Source organism: Cajanus cajan, chromosome 6, assembly GCF_000230855.2.
Source record: "Cajanus cajan strain Asha chromosome 6, NIPB_CcT2T_4, whole genome shotgun sequence".
Taxonomy (NCBI): Eukaryota; Viridiplantae; Streptophyta; class Magnoliopsida; order Fabales; family Fabaceae; genus Cajanus; species Cajanus cajan.
The window spans coordinates 2,860,728-2,880,386 of NC_138522.1; the positions used below are offsets into that span (position 1 = coordinate 2,860,728).

General features: G+C 33.7%; 1 protein-coding gene across 2 annotated transcripts; it reads left to right on the forward strand.

The window, feature by feature from the left end:
* Positions 1–8,462: 8,462 nt before the first annotated feature.
* LOC109807741 (putative methyltransferase PMT26) lies at positions 8,463–14,372 on the forward strand. 2 transcript variants are annotated; one of them, XM_020370339.3, is made up of 10 exons: positions 8,463–8,626; positions 8,720–8,765; positions 9,495–10,555; positions 10,640–10,789; positions 11,839–12,109; positions 12,482–12,592; positions 12,678–12,852; positions 13,140–13,412; positions 13,510–13,704; positions 13,808–14,372. In XM_020370339.3, the coding sequence occupies exons 3-10, from the start codon at positions 9,527–9,529 to the stop codon at positions 14,034–14,036; spliced, it is 2,433 nt and encodes an 810-aa protein (XP_020225928.1). In that variant the 5' UTR covers positions 8,463–8,626; positions 8,720–8,765; positions 9,495–9,526; the 3' UTR covers positions 14,037–14,372. The 2 variants fall into 2 exon arrangements, with proteins under 2 accessions (XP_020225928.1, XP_082932635.1); XM_083076509.1 differs by having other exon boundaries at positions 8,463–8,765.
* The last annotated feature ends 5,287 nt before the right edge of the window (positions 14,373–19,659 follow it).

Here is a 19,659-nt window from a genome sequence, read left to right on the forward strand (position 1 = left end):
AGGATTGCTCTCTTAAGTTCTGACACATTAGGAATACACAACCTATCCTTAAGTCTCAAAACTCCATCCACTCCAATTCTAAACTCACTTTTCACACCTTGATTCAACTTCTCTACCCGACTCAATAAGAAAGGATCCATCTTCTGACCTTCTCTAATCTCATCTATCAAGCTATTAGTCACTCTTAAAGCTCCCAACTTAATACTCTTAGAGGTCAACTCACACCCTAAGCTCATATCCCTAAACTCCTCAATCATTTGCATTTCCCTAATCATCAAGGAAGACATTCTCAAAGATTTTCTACTCAAAGCATCAGCTACAACATTAGCCTTGCCAGGGTGATAATTTAATTGAAAGTCATAATCCTTAAGAAACTCTAACCATCTCCTCTGCCTCATATTCAATTCCTTTTGGTCAAACAAGTACTTAAGGCTTTTATGGTCACTAAAAACCTCAAATCTAGACCCAAACAAGTAATGTCTCCACAACTTGAGCACAAAAACTATTGCAGCTAACTCAAGGTCATGGGTAGGATAGTTTTGCTCATGAATTTTAAGTTGTCTTGAAGCATAGGCTACTACCTTACCCTCCTGCATAAGTACTCCTCCTAAACTCAATTTAGAAGCATCACAAAATACCTCAAAAGTCTTACTAGGATCAGGTAATACTAACACAGGAGCACTAGTTAATCTCCTCTTAAGTTCTTGAAAACTCTCCTGACACCTAGAATCCCACACAAAAGGTTGGTCTTTCTTCGTCAGCTTAGTCAAAGGAAGAGCTAGCCTAGAGAAATTCTCTATGAACCTTCTGTAATAACCAGCTAGTCCTAGGAAACTCCTAATCTCAAATACTGATTTAGGTGTTCTCCACTCTAACACAGCTTCTACCTTAGCAGGATCTACAGCTATTCCACCCTTGGATATCACATGTCCTAGAAAGTTCACACTATCCAACCAAAATTCACATTTTGACAATTTAGCATACAACTGTTTCTCCTTAAGGGTTTGAAGAACGATCCTAAGGTGCTCAACATGCTCTTCCCTAGTCTTGGAATACACTAGGATATCATCTATGAAGACCACTACAAATCTATCCAAGTAAGGGTGAAAGATCCTATTCATGTAGTCCATAAAAACACCAGGTGCATTAGTCACACCAAAAGGCATAACTAAATACTCATAGTGCCCATAGCGGGTTCTAAAGGCAGTCTTAGGAACATCCTCAGTTCTCACTCTAATCTGATGGTATCCTGACCTTAAATCTATCTTACTGAACACACAAGCTCCAACTAGTTGATCCATAAGGTCATCTATCCTAGGCAAAGGATACTTATTCTTAATGGTCACTTTATTCAGTTGCCTATAGTCTACGCACAACCTCATGCTCCCATCTTTCTTCTTAACCAATAAAACAGGCGCTCCCCAAGGCGAAACACTAGGCCTAATGAATTGTTTTCCTTGTAATTCCTCTATTTGTTTCTTAAGCTCAACTAACTCTGTTGGGGACATCCTATAGGGTGCTATAAATATAGGTGGGGTACCTGGTACTAAGTCTATGCTAAACTCAATCTCTCTCTCAGGTGGTAAACTAGACACATCCTTAGGAAATACTTCTGGAAATTCTCTCACTAAGGGAATCTCGTCTAACTTACTATCAGTCTCAAGTGTTAAAGAAGCTAAGATCATGTACACTCTTTCATTGTCTTTTAAACAAGTTTTAATGTCAGCAGCACTAAGAAATTCCGTACTCTTACATTCACCAAAGGAAATAGATTTCTCAAAGCAGTTTAAAAGGACATGGTGAGAAGATAACCAATCCATGCCAAGAATTACATCTAATTGACTAAGAGGCAAACAAATTAAGTCAACTAGAAACTGCTTATCAGAAACTGTCAAAGGACATTTCAAACACACTAGGGATGTAGTCACAGGACCATTAGTAGGGGTTTCAACAACTAGATCAAAATCTAACAAAGACACAGGCAAATTCAATTTTTGGACACAAGAGACAGAAATAAAGGAATGAGTTGCACCAGAATCAAATAGTACAACAAAAGGAGTCTCAGCTATGAAACAAGTACCTTGTATCAAATTTTCTGACCGAGAAGCTTCAGCACCACTAAGAGCAAATACTCTCCCTACAGTCTTTGGACGCTCAATTTGCGAACCCGATCCAATAACACGTGTTCTTTGTGATTCAGGACATTGGGTACTGATGTGACCTTTACCATTGCAGTTGAAGCAGGTAACTTCCCTGTCACGACACTCAGACTGATTATGACCAACAAGTCCACACTTCCAGCATCTTACTGAAGGAGTGGACACAGACCCTCCAACACTTCCAGTAGCACTAACAGTGGATCCTCTAGTAAGCAACTTGCTTTTATTAGCAGCAGCTTTACTCCCTTGAAATCTATTAGAAGCGGAGTAAGGCTTGCTCCTACCCGAAGTACTAGAACTCACAACACGGATAGGACCTCCAACTCCTTTATAAAAAGCAGCACGAGCACGGTTGTCATGATCATAAATGCTGCACTTATTGACCAGAGTGGGAAAGTGATATATCTCCTGATAGTTAATTGCAGTTTTCACTTCCAGACGCAGACCATTTACAAATTTTATGCATTTAGCTCTTTCACCACCCTCACCATGGTAGTGTGTGCAATAACGAACCAAAGCATCAAATTTGGCAGCATACACAGCCACTGTGTCGTTCCCTTGATTCAGCTCAAGGAATTCCATTTCTTTCCGACTTCTCACATCATCCGGGAAATACTTCTCAAGAAAGACCTTCTTGAAGTTGTCCCAATTCAAGTGCACCCCTCCATCAATCATCCTCCGAAGTGCTCCTTCCCACCAAAAGTGAGCATCAGCAGTCAACATGAATGTGGCCAACTTCACCTTCTGAGCGATGGGACAATCCATAACATTGAAAATTTTCTCTATTTCTGTTAGCCAATTCATAGCAGCATCTGGGTCATATCCTCCTTTAAAGGTAGGTGGGTGATTTCGTTGAAATTGCTCCAACCAGTTAGGAGTAACTTCAGTCCTATTGTTATTATTCATAGCTTGTGCTAATGCTTGAAGAGCATCGGCAATCGCACGATCATTTCTACCAGCCATAGTCTAAGAAAATAATACAATCAATAAACATAATCAATCATCATACTAGCATAACAAGTTTAACAATCAGTTTAGTCCATCATTCATGTACCAAATAAACATAATAAATCAAGTAAGCATAGTAAACTCATAACTCACGGTCGATTAGATCGACCTGCTCTGATACCACTAAATGTGACACCCTCTACCCCATTATTAATATACAACAAATGTAACAATAAAATATTTCTTTTCTTCTTTTTGGGTAAATAAAATCTTTCATAGTTGACAAATATTTCAAATATCACAAGGTAGAAGATTCACATTCGTAACTCATAAATCATAACTCCAGTGTAGAAATTATAAAAGAAAAGAAGTTAAGATTTTCAATACAATTTAGTGTAAAACAAGAAATCATATATATATACAAATAATAATAAAGGAAATATAAATTAACTCCAGTAAAGGTGGCAGTGCCTCCTAGTTAGGAATCAATTTATATTTTCTAAATCATGTAATAAAATATAACAAGGATATTCATTCTGGTCTTTTATCAAGAACGTTCAAATTACAATTTCTTAACATACATTTTCCTTGAATTATCTACGTTATCTCTTCGTTAGAAATTACAAAGAAGAGAAACTAAAGTTATTAAAACAATAACATATTAAACTAAAAATAACTATGCCCCGATGTCACATCCTATCAGAGCATGCCCAATTGAAGCCTTTAAGCCTCATCACCAACATCCTCATGATGCTGATCATCTGCAACATAATTTAAAACATATACAAAAACAACAAGGGAGTGAGAAACATCTCACTCAGTTTCAGATGCAGAAATAAAGGTTAGATAGCACCCACACACACAACCAATATAAGTCACTTATAAATAATACACATACATCATCAATATCACATATATATTCATTTATCATGCAATGGTGTCATGATCTTGACTTATAAATGCATGCATGTGGCGCCATAAGGAAGTTTCACATATCATCACTGGTGACCCTAAGGCACACCTGGTTACATCACTGGTGACCCAAAGGTACACCTGGTTACATCACTGGTGACCCGAAGGTACACCTGGTTAGCAAGTTACATCGCTGGTGACCCAAAGGTACACCTCGTTAGCAAGTTACATCACTGGTATGCGGCCTCAGCGGCACACCTGGAATAATATATGCGTATGATGCATGTCATACCATCATAATCTCATTGACTCAATATTTAACTTGTTACATAATTTCATTTAGTACATCATGTCCTCATTTGTCATAGTCTCATAATCATAGTTTGTCTCAATAGTCCATTCTTAGGTCTCATGTCATTTGTCCATATTTCACATGGTCATGTCATCAATACTCCTCATAAGGTCCGCATAGGTATTCACAGAGATTCAGAGAGCATTCTTATTCATATTAAACCTCATGTATTATTAACATTAATTTCATATTCATTTATTACTTTAACAAAGAAAAAGGTAGAGTAAATAGAAAATCAGACAGAACAACGGCACTTTCAACAAAAACAAAGTAGAATAAATAGAAAATCGGACAAAACAACGGCACCTTTAACAAAAAGCAAAGTAGAATAAATAGAAATTAAACAGAATAACGACAAAGGATTGGGGGCCAATCCGACAAACAACTATCCAACAATTATCCCCACACCCCTGAGCGAGGTTCTCAGTCCCCCCTTACCTGGATAAGCAGGAGCTGGAACTTGGGCAGGGCCTCCTCTGGATTCTCTCTTTCTTCCCTCTCTTTCTCTCTTTCTTTCTCTCTCTCTCTCTCTCTCTCTCTCTCTCTCTCTCTCTTTCTCTCTCTAAGATTTCACTTTCTTACTGAATATAAAATTTTCACCCCCCTGCCCCTATTTATAGGCCTCCTGGCGCAACCGGAACGGCCGTACTGATTTCGGAACGGCCCGTTCCGGATCCTTCAAACGTGGGCAAATTTCTCAACTGGAACGGCCCGTTCCAAAACCGGAACGACCCGTTCTCAAAAAGCAGAACGGCCCGTTCTCAAACTCAGCAGAACGACCCGTTCTCCCTCCGGAACGGCCCGTTCTCCTTGTTGGAACGGCCCGTTCTGGGCCCGTTCCCAACCTAAAATTTTAGCTTATTTTAAATGCTCAGAACGGCCCGTTCCACTTTCGGAACAGCCCGTTCCGAGTTACTCAAATGCCCCTAATACCTTTATAAAATTACGAAAATGCCATCAATAATTACGAAAATGCCATTACTAAAAATATCCTTTTAAGGAAATTGGGGTGTTACAGTTAGCATGTATATGCACCTGGGCAAATTCTTAAAAGAGAAAAGTGAGATAAAAAGAGAAAGATAAACAACTTTAAGGTAAGGGGGAGGAGAACTTTGTTTCTTTAAAATTTTATTTACTACTATGTTATTTATTTATGTTATTTTCTTGATTCATTTATCTAGTGAGGTGTCTCTAACCTCATTTATTTGATTATTCTATGCTTATTTTTATCCATAATAATTGTTAATTTGTTCATATTTTATATTGTTTCATTATTTTATAATGATTGTCATTTTTATTTATATTATTGGTACTATTAATATATTCTTTTTACACAAATATATTTATTGTAAATATATTTATAATTAACTATGATATAGTTTTGTTAAAGTCTCTTTGACTCATGTTATTATTTCTTCACGTATTTATGAAGATAAATATTGTTCTATGGTCATAGAAGATAAAGTTTGAATTATTTATAGCTGGAGGTTTGACATTGGGGATTTAAATGAGTAAGCATTTATGGAAAAATATTTTGTTGATATTTGATTGATATTACAATAATGCTCATTTATCCTGACTAGTCATTATTAAAATGATTCAAATTTTATTATTTAATTTTTATATAAATAATCTTGTTACTTATTTAATTAATTATATTTATTTAATAAGTGTTCTCACTCCTTATTTCTTGTTGTGAAAATTTTAATATATATAAAAAGATGGATCTCCAGCTATTCCAGGTCCTTTTACAGGAGTGATCACTGTTGTATTCCCCGGGGGTAATTGGGGAATAGATGCTATTTCCAACTCTGTCACATTCCAAGGCATCGCACTGTCTTCGTTCTTTTTCTTCCCGATCAAGAAAACCCTACCACCATAGATGGACCTATTATCGTGACTTTCCTTTTACCACCGGCAAATCATATAAATCCTATTGTGAACTTGTTTCCACCACCACCAATATAAATATTATTGTAATAGTCGTGTAAAATAACAAGATATATATATAGAATAGGTAATGCGTGTAGAATAATATGTGTGTAAATATTAAAAATAATAATGTAAGATATATGAGTAGTTTAAAATGATGTGCATATCTTAGTAAATATTTTAAGATCCTTTTAAGTTATTTATATGTATTTACTCTTATTACTCGATTGTATTCTCAATTTAATATATATATATATATATATATATATATATATATATATATATATATCTCTATAAACGTATAAAACTAGGATTAATATGTATATTTTAGAAGTTACACACAACTTTACCTATTATTCAAATTTAAAAATCACTCTCTTATTATAGTTATTTTACACTTTTTAATAATTTTTAGTTAAAAATATTTTTTAAGCCCACACAAGACATAGACATAAAGTGCCTATTATGTAACTAGTTTTAATAAATATAACCACTAGGTTGTTGTAGATTAATCAACATCCCTAATATGTATGAATTAATGAACAATTTTTTATGGATCATTTTAAAAATAATTCTGAACATAATTTTTTTCATGGACATGACCATCTAGTATTTAGTAATTAAAGACTAATTTACATTCGAGAATGTCTCTGAACATATAATATAACTAAAAAATAATAATAATAATTGAAAACAAATATTTAAAGTATTTAGTAAAATATATTCATTGTTGTAAAATTTATTGTTATTATTATTACTACCGAAAAAAAATATCTACCTCCATTAAAAAAAAATTTAACAAGCGTTTTTTCCCCTTATAATTTGTGTGATTATTGAGAATTATATGTAATTATCAAATATAAAATAAGAAAGGTGAAAATAGATACCAAATATTTTTTTTTTATTATTATTAGTATGGATTTACTTTCACGTTTCTCAGAAAAAATAATCGGAAATTAAATTAAAACAATGTAAATAATTTAAATAAAATGATTCCATTTTATTGACTAAACAAAACTTTATAATCGGGTTGAGTTATTTAAAAATAAGAAAAAAAATCATTAAATAAACATTAAACGTGAATGTTAAACAAGTTTAATAGTTGTATTTAATTGATTTAGCATAATTTTATACTATCAATTAATCATAAATCATCAATTGATGTAGCTTGTAAGAAACTATTTTAAAAACAACAAATTTATTATATAATAATTTATAATTAGATGATAATATAAAATTTTTATATTGACGAAGTGTAACTTATTTTATTATTTTGAGTTTAATGATTGACCATGTATTATTATTGTAAAAAAGTTTTACATTATTAACTAATAAAAAATTATTGTTGGTATGATTTTTAGAAAATATTTAGTAGAAGTGAAATTTTCAATGTCCTTAGATATTATAAATCTCAATAATTATGATTATTAATGATAATTAAAATTAATTAGTTATAACTATTTTTGAAATGTTTAGAAGTTAGTGACTTTTACTTCATTAAATAAATAAATAAGAGGAACGTAAGAAAAATTTATTATACATAATAAATTACTATTAATTGAGAATGTAAAACTAATTTAAGTGAACGATGCATTACTTTTTTTTTTTTAATTATTTGGATAATAGTGAAAAAACTATTTATACTTATCGATTCATAATTTATTTATTTTTTTAATTGAGAATCAAGGCATCTTCAACTAATCCAAAGCTAAAATCTAATTCTCAATATACTAATATTCACTAAAAAAGCTGACCCCTCTCTCATGCGTTTTCCATGCACATAGATCTAAAGATTTGACTACATAATCAAGTGAGGAAGTTATCCGCAACAATATTTAGTATTTACTCTAAAAAAAAAAAAAAAATATCTATAACAGAAAAATAACGAAACACAATAAACATTTAATTTTTAATAAAAATCGTGGCGTAAAAACTTGGAAGATATTTAGCGTAAACTAATTCCAAAGCAGGTCTTAACAGAAATTACAGCAGCAGCACATGTTGTGGATCTCGCAGCTTTCACACCGCCTCTGTCTTTGACACTCTTTTTCAAACTTTTTTTATAATTATTTTAATTATTTGATTTACTTATTATATTATTCATTTCGTCGGCAAATTCCAATTCTAATTAAATGAGGCAGTGTCATTTGGCAGCTGCGACCAGCTACTAAACTCTCCTCTTACTCTCTGCTATTTATATCACTAACTCCTCTCAAAGCTTTCACTTCACACTTCTCTTCTCTTCCGTCTCTCCCTAACGCACTATGGAGAGATAGCATTTCTCTCTTCTCTCTCAGATCTGCGTCTCTTCCAAGAACCACAGGTACGCATTCAGATCGCGCTTCTTCTTCTCGCGCTCACGCGTTTTCTTCTCCGAATCAAACGAGCCTTATCTTCTTGCTCTCTTTTCCTTCAGCGCAACGCTGCTGATTCGCTTGCGAGGAATCTTGTTCCGCGTTCGCGTAAGTTTCATGCTCGCTACACCAGATCCGTGTGATTCTTGCTTATTTTAATCCGTTTTTTTTCCTATCTTATGCACCGAGAACATGTCTTTATTGGAAAAGAATGTATTTATTGTGTTGCGCACTCCAAAATCATTTAATATAGCAGTACTTGTTTTGTTTGAGTGATTGTAAGCGATTAAAAAGGTACAGTAGGTAGTTCAATGTATTCAATGTTAACATGTGCATAGGATAGGAAAATCGCACTTCGATATGTTTAATATTGGTAATCCGCATCTTACTTCGTTTCGAGAGTCTGTGTCGGTGTTGGATTTTGCTAATTAATATTATCACATGCAAACGAAGTGGTTTTTTTTTTTCAACTTTTAAGTGTGAAAATGTTATGATTCGTTTAGTTGAAACTGAAACTCTGGTTTTGTAATGTTAGCTCTATCTGATATAGTTTCCCAATCGTTTGGGTTTTACTGATTGGATTTACCTATTTTTGGTTAGTTTAGCTTTCATTGTCTTGAATATTTCCAAATGCTCCTACATTTTCGGGGCGTTAAATGTTTTTTTACTTTTTTTTTATTTAATACTTTCTTAGTTTCTTTATGAAGTGGTAGCGACTAGGAAGGTTTATAGGAGGATTTGTAGCGTTTTTTATTTTGTTAGCTTGTCTTGCACAAGCAGTTTGGTGTAACGCTTTGTTTCTGAGTGCTGTTTAATTCTTGTTTGGTTCGTGACCAGGTGTAATTCATCTTTGAATTCACTCTGACAAGATGGCTTTGGGGAAATATACTAGAGTAGATGGTAGAAGATCATCGAGTTGGTGTTCGACGGTGACTGTTGTCGTGTTTGTGGCTCTATGCTTGGTTGGTGTTTGGATGATGACATCATCTTCAGTTGTCAATGTGCGTAGTGGAGATCAGGCTCAGGAGAGTAATACTGAAGTGAAAGAAAAAACCGAGGTGAAAGAATCGGTGAGTGAGATCAGCAATAGCAATAGTAGGCAGTTTGAAGATAACCCAGGTGATTTGCCCGAGGATGCAACCAAGGGGGACAGCAATGTGACCTCTGAAGATGACTCGAACCCTTCAGATAAACAAGAAGAGAAGTTGGAGGAAAATCCTGTAGAGAAGTCTTCTGAAGATGCAAAGACAGAAGACGGGGATAAGAAAATTGAGGAGGAAGGTTCTAATACAGAAAATGAATCAAACTCAGACTCTGCGGAAAGTAACAAAGACAGTGACGAGACTTCCACCAAGGAATCTGATTCCGAAGAGAATGAAAAGAAATCTGAATCAGATGATAACAAGAAGTCTGATTCAGATGAAAGTGAAAAGCAATCTGATAACTCTGATGAAACAACAGATAGTAAGATAGAGGAAAAGGTGGAAGAAAATGATAACAAGGAATCTGATGAAAACTCTAGTGAGAAGAATACAAATGATGATACCAAACAGCAGAGTTCAAATGAGGTATTCCCTTCTGGGGCTCAGTCAGAGCTTCAAGATGAAAGTACGACACAAACTGGGTCTTGGTCAACTCAGGCAGCAGAGTCTAAGAATGAAAAGGAGTCTCAAGAATCCTCCAAGCCAGCAACTGGGTACAATTGGAAGCTTTGCAATGTCACTGCTGGTCCCGATTTTATCCCATGCCTTGACAACTGGAAAGCTATTAGGAGTCTCCGGAGTACTAAACACTATGAACATCGAGAAAGGCACTGTCCTGAAGAACCTCCTACCTGCCTTGTTTCTCTTCCTAAAGGATATAAACGCTCAATCGAGTGGCCTGAAAGCAGAGAAAAGGTAAAAACCAACTTAAATCTTCTCAATTATTATTCTCCGGCCGACTGTTTACTTGTTCCTAAATAGTAAGTTATTCCCCTGCAGATTTGGTATTACAATGTTCCACACACCAAGCTTGCTGAAGTTAAGGGCCACCAGAATTGGGTGAAAGTTACTGGCGAGTACCTTACTTTTCCTGGGGGTGGAACCCAATTCAAGCATGGGGCACTTCATTACATTGACTTTATACAAGAGGTAATATATGCATACATGTGTTTGTGGGTATGAAATTTGAATTTAGTTTGTTTCTTTTAATGATGTGTTCATAAGTATATAGATCAGTATGTTTTTGCTGCATGTTCCATACATGGAAGTTATGTGTTCTGCTACAAATGCAGTATCCGCCTATCATATTTTATCTTCCACTGAGCAAATTTCCCATCTTCTATCTGCTTTTTTTTTTGTTTCTCCAATTATCTTATTCAAAAACAACTTTAAAATAAATAAAACAAACAAGATAAGGATAAGGGAGGATCAGGATACTGTTGTTATATATGCCACAAATCTCCATGAGTTGTGCATGCTCTAGTATTTATGATGCATTCACACATTTTGACCCATATATAGACAACTTATCCCCAATTTGTCCTGTGCCTTAAAGGGAAAAAAACATTTCAGAACTGTAGGCCTATAATAATGTTATGGAAACTCTACAAATCTTGTAGATCGAAGTTTATGGAGGCATCTCATAGCTAACTCGTTTGAGTTGTACTTGTCTAAGACTCTTGAGTTTTCTCTTTGATATGATACCTGTATCTTGACAATGACATAATTATGATTATTTTTCATTGTCTAGCACGTAGTTTAGACTCAAATCATTAGGAATTGCACATAGGGTCCATACCATCAAAGAAATCGATGATAAACAAGAGTCTTATTTGAATTTGAATGGACTTAAAAGTTCTGCAATGACCTTCTGTGCCGCTGCCAGCAGTTGAAATCAAGTTACATAGGATGACAAACCTTTCCCCCCACTATTATGTCTAGCCAGGACAAGGCCAAGCATGTAGGAAACTATACACATGTGGTGCACTGGGAGACAACCAAAATTTTGACACAGTCATAGCTATATCATTTGTTATTCTTCAAATGATCTTCTTTATCAGTAGTAGAAGTTATGGTATATAGTATATAGTATAATAAGAAGTCTATTTGTTTTCATCCTAGAATTGATCTAGGTTTTTATAATTTGTTTACTTGATGTTATTGAGCATTTTATCTAATGGGGCTTTGGTGATATACAGACTGTACCTGACATTGCTTGGGGCAAACGCACACGTGTTATACTAGATGTTGGATGCGGTGTTGCAAGTTTTGGAGGTTTTCTCTTTGATAGAGATGTACTTGCTATGTCACTTGCACCAAAGGATGAACATGAAGCTCAGGTACAATTTGCACTTGAAAGGGGGATTCCTGCTATATCTGCTGTGATGGGCACAAAGAGGCTTCCCTTCCCCGGGAAAGTATTTGATGTAGTCCATTGTGCACGATGTAGAGTTCCATGGCATATAGAAGGTATTCCGATTACATAACTTTTATTTTGGTTATTTGATGAATTCATTATATAGCATTTTTCTAAGCCATATTCATTTTAGGCATTTAGATTATAAGAGCATGTAAACTGTATCGATGTAAAATACATGTGAGTGCAGCTGGCTTTTACTTTAGAGGCTTTATTTATTTATTTATTTATTTTTTTTGTTGGGGGGGGGGGGGGGAAGGGGAGTTTTATTATTAAGAGAAAACAAGAGGCAATTCATTTGTTTGAAATACACGTGGAGGCTAACAATTACAAGAATCACCAATATCCTAATTACTGTAATTACAAGATATGGTTAGCCTATTTACAATATATATTTTCCAACAATTATTATTATACAACTGCAGGTGGTAAACTTCTTTTGGAGCTGAATAGAGTATTGCGACCTGGTGGTTTTTTTGTGTGGTCAGCTACTCCTATTTATCAGAAGCTTCCTGAAGATGTTGAAATATGGAATGGTAAATTATTGCTAGACATATGTCCGACACTGATGCATTTTAATGTAGGTTTTTTAATCCTGACATGTTATGAATTCATTTGCAGCCATGAAGAAACTAACAAAAGCAATCTGTTGGGAACTCGTGTCAATCAGCAAGGATCAAATAAATGGAGTAGGTGTAGCCGTATACAAGAAGCCAATGTCCAACGAGTGTTATGAGCAACGTTCAAAGAATGAGCCTCCGCTGTGTCCAGACTCTGATGATCCTAATGCAGCATGGTATTTCTTTGTTAACTTTCTTTTTTTAAAACCAAAACAGAAGAAAGAGTTCTTGATTTAGTTAATTGCTGAGCCCATCTTTGACTATGACATTATGAGAAGACTTTAAAATAAAGCGGCATATTCATTTCTAATCTCCCTATTTGTTGAAAGAAGGAATGTTTATATAAAGAAAAATGAAACAGCGCTTTTGATACAGCTGAGGGTTTTGGATGTTTCTGCTAAGGTTTAAAAAACATTTCAGTATTATAGCATATAAATGCAGTCTAAACTCTTCGATGTGACAGGAACATTCAATTGCAAGCTTGCATACACAAAGCGCCTGTTAGTTCAAAGGAACGAGGGTCAAAATTGCCAGATAAGTGGCCAGCCAGACTGACCAAAGTGCCTTATTGGTTGCTGAGTTCCCAAGTTGGAGTTTATGGAAAGCCTGCTCCTGAAGATTTCACTGCTGATTATGAACACTGGAAACGCGTAGTGTCCAAGTCTTATCTAACTGGGATGGGAATCCAATGGTCAAATGTACGCAATGTCATGGATATGAGATCTATCTACGGAGGGTGAGCAAAAAGTCATTTTTTCGTGTTACTCTGAATTATATTCACTTGCTAATGCATCCTTCTTTGTTTGACATCTTTCACCATATGTGGTTTCCAGATTTGCTGCAGCTTTGAGAGATTTGAATGTTTGGGTCATGAATGTGGTTACAATAGACTCCCCAGACACTCTACCCATTATCTACGAACGAGGTCTTTTTGGTATATATCATGATTGGTGTGAATCATTTAGCACGTATCCTAGGACCTATGATCTCCTCCATGCCGATCATCTGTTTTCAAAGCTTAAGAAAAGGTGCAAATAACTATTTCATTTCTCATTCATCGCCGGCAAACTTTTGGTTATCTGATTAATTTAAAACTGTTACTCTGGTTTTGCTAATGCTCATTGGTCACAGGTGCAATTTGGCTGCTGTAGTGGCTGAGGTTGATCGGATTCTCCGGCCTGAAGGAAAACTTATTGTTCGTGACACTGTTGAGATCATTGACGAGCTTGAGAGCATGGTAAGGTCTATGCAGTGGAAGGTTCGCATGACTTACTCCAAGGATAAGGAGGGCTTGCTATGTGTGCAGAAGTCCACGTGGCGTCCTAAGGAGCAGGAGAAACTCGAGTATGCTATTATTTAAGCACGGATGGAATGTCAAAGTTCTTGGATTTTTGGGCTACTCGAAATTCCTTTGTATAAGTGTACTTCCACTACGAGTCATGTATCATGGTAGTTAGGAATCTATTTTATTTTCTTCGTTTTCTATTGGGTATTAATTTTGATATCCTCTATTTAAATTTATAGAATGGTGACCTTTGTTGTAACATGGTGCCATAGCGTGAAGGAAATTTTATCACATTATTGCAAATGTAGAGAGGTCATAATTATAATTATAAGCATGTAATAGTTGAGAATTTGGAATATGCACCTCACCAGAAATGGCAGTATTAATCTAAATTATAATGCTCCGACTTTATACAGGTGAATCGGTTAGGCAATTGGTTTGATTCTCAAAGTACCACAAACTAACTGTTGGTACGTTTTAGTGAAAATTTGGTAAATATTCCTTTTCTAACTAGTTATATCCTAAAATCTGATTAGATCATCAAGAGTACCTACTAGTTGTTGCAAATCCATTAGAAGAGTTCGTCCTTAGTTGGCTTGTCATTTAAGAGGCTTCATTTTCCTGGTAAGGTCTATTTTCCAGAAAGGGGCCATGTACTTCCTTTTGTCTTCACTACTGTTAATGGTTCTTGTATTCTATCTCCATCATAACTTTTACGGTTTTATATTTAAGTATTTCAAATTTTTATTTTTATAATATTCTTATTCAAGTCAAATTCTTTCAAAAATATATTCTAACACTTGATTAAAATAATACACTATCATATCATTTTTTTTACCAAGTCAAAGTGTTCTTGAAAAACTTTTTTTTAATTATTTTTTATGCTCAATGAAAAAATTGACGATACTAATAATGCAATTTTAATTTTTATAGGATTTTAGGCAATCCAGTCTTTCTATCTTTTTAAATTTAACAAATTTCAGCTCCATCAATTTATTCTACTTCAAATCTTAAAATTTTCATTTTCTTCTAAAAAATTTTAAAACCTTCTTGTTTTGTTAGATTGCATTTTTGGTTTTCTATAATATAATTCACAAATTTGATTCTTTAATTTTTAATTTTGTAATTTTAACCTCTTAATTTTGTAAAATACATAATTTTGATTCTTCCGTTAAATGTCATAACAACTTTCTAATATTAAGTCATAGTCAATGTTACAAAGGATATTTTTAACTTTTAATACTATAAATTTCTAATATGTATTTTTAAAAGACTTGAATTTAAGTCCCTAGAAAAGTTTGTGTCCCTTGCAGGACTAACTTTAGAAACTAAACTTTAGGAAACATTTGTTTCATAGAATGATGTTGTATTCTTGAGAATCATTTTGTGATAATATAATCCAAAATATTATTCCTAAAAATATAAGAAAAGATGTATGGTGCATTTTAATATTCCTAAAAATATTTTCTAAAATTTAAAATAGTCTGAATAAAAAAATAAATAAAAGTTGAAGTTACAAGTGTTATAAACTGATTATGAGAATATTATTTACCCACTCTTCTACTATAAGATTAAAACTCTCCTACCATAAGATTAAAACTCTCCTATCGTTCAGAATATAGCTTTCTTAACGTTTCAAATTGAAAAACATAATATGACTCATCTAGCCACTTAACCAAAGTCAAAACATTCAAAAATGTGTTTTGTCCTTCTTTGTGGGTTAGAGTTTTTATACTTGGTCGTTATTCCTTTATGGCTTTGAGGACTTTGAGATTTTATTATATATTTTGCTCATAATTAGGATAAGATTTGTGCCAAATATGGTCTCAAGTTGGATTTGTGTCGATATCTCTAGGGGATCAAGTTACTCGGTATATTAGGGATATGATTGGTGAGGTACTCAGCCAAAACCTCTTAGTCAGAACCTCTCTTTGCAAAAGGAGGGTACACTTGCCCACCAATCTCGAGCATGAAAGGCATAAAGGCCAATTTGCCAAATTGTCAGATCTTTTTGACTAAATCTTCTCGATTAGATTCTCTCAATCAAATCCTCTCGACCAGGTTTTCAGATCCTTTCGATCAGATACTCTTGATTAGATCCTCTCAATCAAAACCTCTCAGTTAGAATATCTCTTAGCAAAAGGTTGGGAGGGTACACTCAAAAATAAAAGAAATGCGAGAATGTTATTGCATGACATTCTAATAAATGTTAAAATAAACATTATCTCCTTCATATTTGTGGGAATAAAAGATGACTCGAAACAAATGCTTACTGAAATTTAAAAAATATTGGAACAAAAATCTATAACTTTAAAATTTGGGGACTAAAATAAAAAATATCCATCTTAAAGAAACCAAAATCACCATTATCCTTATAACATTTATCACATAAGAAAATAATTTTGCTCGTTGTAAATGAGTAGTGTGTTTGTTTTTGAGATATAACTTTTTTTTTTCTATCAAGTAGTCTCCTATAAAAATATAATGTCAAAATTTGATATCAAAATCCATCCTTAATTAAAAAAAAAAATACTTATGCCTCATACTTTTGGTAATAGTGTACTTTTTTTCAACATTGGCAACATATACAAATGAACTCTTTATTTTCTACGAATCTTAATGTCTTACGGTGCCTTGAATTGTTCACAAAATTGAATCAATCTTGGAACGAAAACAGTGAGAGAGGGGTTCAAATTCAATGCTATTATTTTTACCCAAATATTTAAAGTTTCTTAGGAGTCTTATTTGAGGCTAGTGGGTTGAAACACTCCATGTCTTTATAATTTATTTAATAAAGATGTTTAAATTTTTTTAATGTTTATTGAATCAACTAATATTGTATTTGGTCCTCAAACTTTAAGGTCGAGTTTGAGTCTTGGATTTGTAAAGATAATTAATTTTTAATATTAATTTTTATTATTTAAAAATTTAAGGTAAAATTGTCTAAAAAATGTATATAACAAGTCAGTTTATCACCTTTATATATGTTATAAATAAATTTTCAATTAATCTTTGAATAAACTATATTTTAAAAATAATAATATTTAAAAACTTCAAAACTTCAAATTTTTTTTAAATATATTACCGATATTTTTCTCTTCCTATTCTCTTTTCTCCCTCACTAGTATCAAAAATCATTTTTGAAATTTTAAAAACTACATATATAAAAGCTAATTAGTGAGGTGGCAACCCATACTAATGTCAAAAACTTAAGATAAGGGGGTTGCTACTATACCTTCAATAAATGAGGAGTTTTTGTATTATCTTTAATGTGTATCAATAAAATAGATACATATCATTTAATGGAGTCATGAAAGCTTTTTAAATAAATTCTTTTATTTAAATTTTTTATATTATTTATTTTTAAGTTCTTATTAATTTTTTTAAAAATAATAATAATCATAATTATTATTATTAGATTTTTTGTTTGTTGTTGTTGAGGCTGCAGATTTCGATCAAATGTTTCAGTTAGGTTTTGTTTGAGGAAGAAGTTCACACAAGTACACGCAGATTTGATCAAAGATTGGATTTGTTTACATAGGTTTGGAACATGTGGAAGGAGATCGGAGGTTTGGAACATGCGGAAAGAGATATGAGGGTGCAACTTGTGAGGAAGGAAGAGATTATATCTCTCCTATGAGGAAGGAGATTGGAGGGTGCGGAAGGAGATTGTCTCTCCTCCTATGGGAAATACTTCCATCATTGTAAAAAGAAGGATGGCCTAAAGGCATACACCGATCTGGGAATTGAGGAACCTTAATGTCACCCTCCAACATCTTCAAAGCATCAACAATTATTGGCCTCAAAGCAACCATCACATGAGAGCATAGAATTTTTACCAACAAAAACCTCTCCATTATGATCTTAGGATTTGAGTTAGGAAATTTCTCATCCTCCACCAAGGAACCATCCAATGCATCTTCTATCTTCCCAACCTTCACTAGTGACCAAGCCTAATATGTGATCAAGTATGTCCTTGGTGATCCAGATGAAGACAAATCAAGAGCCATCCTTCCACACATTATCTCCAAAACCACACCAAACCTCACAAGAACACAACTAATGGAAGAAAAAATAATGAGCACTGAATTTAAAATCGAGTGATAACATAAAGAATAAGAAGAAATAATGATAAAGAAATTTCAATTGTAGGTGCACATATTTAAGTTAGGGTTCCCAACAATAGAAAAATATGCTTTTTTCAATAAAAAAGCACCAAATTAAAATATACAAATACAAAATGATGTGATTGAAAATTGATGATGTGACAAAAAGTTAAACATAAGTTCCAAAACCCTCCCAAAATGTTAAGATATGGTAAAAATTCTCTTAAGATAATTAAAATTTGTTGGATTGGGTCTTGGCAGTTGCATGAAGTGCTCCACATCAAGATCAAGAGCGAGTCGATTGAGGTTTTAGTTTATGATAATGTGAAAGTCAATGGTATCCATTTTGTTCTTTTTTTAACTCTCACACTTGCACTCTCCCTTCTTACTGGCCTATCTTTCTACTCTTCTCTCATTTCATCATCTATAATCCAAAAAGCCTCGTACACACAAGAGAGGCATGGAAGATGAAAGCCACACCAATTTGCCAAATGGGCTCATCACAAAAAGCCACCAAAGCCCTTCCTTAAAGACATGCAACAATGTTAACAACAAAGAACCATATTGCTTTCTCCCTGTAGCCAACGTTGGAAGAATCATGAAAAAGGTCATCCCCAGCAACAGAAAAATATCAAAGGATGCAAAAGAAACGGTCCAAGAATGTGTGTTGGAATTCATTAGCTTTGTAACCAGTGAAGCCTCCAACAAGTGCCAAAAAGAAAAGAGAAAAAACATCAATGGTGAAGATATCATTTAGGCCATCACCACCTTAGGGTTTGAGGATTATGTTGACCTTTTAAAGTTCTATCTTCAGAAATACAAAGAGATAGAAGGAGAAAAGATTGATATTCCTAAGCAACCACGTCCTGATCAACAAAAGTTACATCCACACCATGACCAAAATAATAATAATAATAATAATAATAATAAGAATAATAATAATAATAATAATAATAATGATAATGATAATAATGATGATAATAATGATAATAAATTGCGGGGCAGGTACATGGGCAAAGTGAGGAGTTACATACTCAAATATGATTTCTCAAGTCGGAAAAATCTGTACTTGAACTTGTACAAAGCGGATTTTTTCTGTCAAAATCAAGGCAAGGTGACAGGTAACCATGAGTGTGAATTTAGTTGTCATGCCATTAAAAAAAAGAGGGAAAGAGATGGAGGAAGAAGAAGGGAGGGAGAAAATATGGATTTAACCAAGTCTCTTGGCTTAATGGTTGTAGGGCCTACCTTGGGATAGGGGAATCGACTTGGTGGTCCTAGACTTAATTTTTTTTTTTTGTTAAAATAATATTGTCTAGTGGAAGTCACATTCCACAAGTGCAAATTAATTCTTGATTGTCAGTTTTTGAACACTACAAGGACCATATTTCCATGGAATAAAACATATGGATTTAAAATTGTAGAATAGAACACTACAAGGAGCACATTCAATTTTAGTAAGTTACTCTTTATATAATGTTTAAGGAAACCTGTTGAGATTTCCGTTGAAACACTTTTGTTAATATTTGTAAATTCGTTTAATTCTATCAACGGTCTCAAACACGGCAAGTATACCGGCCGTTCAAGTAGTA

What these genes read in the sequence shown, in the direction of transcription:
- LOC109807741 (XM_083076509.1), top strand. Translation starts at nt 9,527, where the DNA reads ATGGCTTTGGGGAAATATACTAGAGTAGATGGTAGAAGATCATCGAGT. An exon ending in GGCCTGAAAGCAGAGAAAAG is followed by an intron (nt 10,556 to 10,639) that starts GTAAAAACCAAC and finishes ATTCCCCTGCAG; the next exon opens with ATTTGGTATTACAATGTTCC. An exon ending in ACATTGACTTTATACAAGAG is followed by an intron (nt 10,790 to 11,838) that starts GTAATATATGCA and finishes GGTGATATACAG; the next exon opens with ACTGTACCTGACATTGCTTG.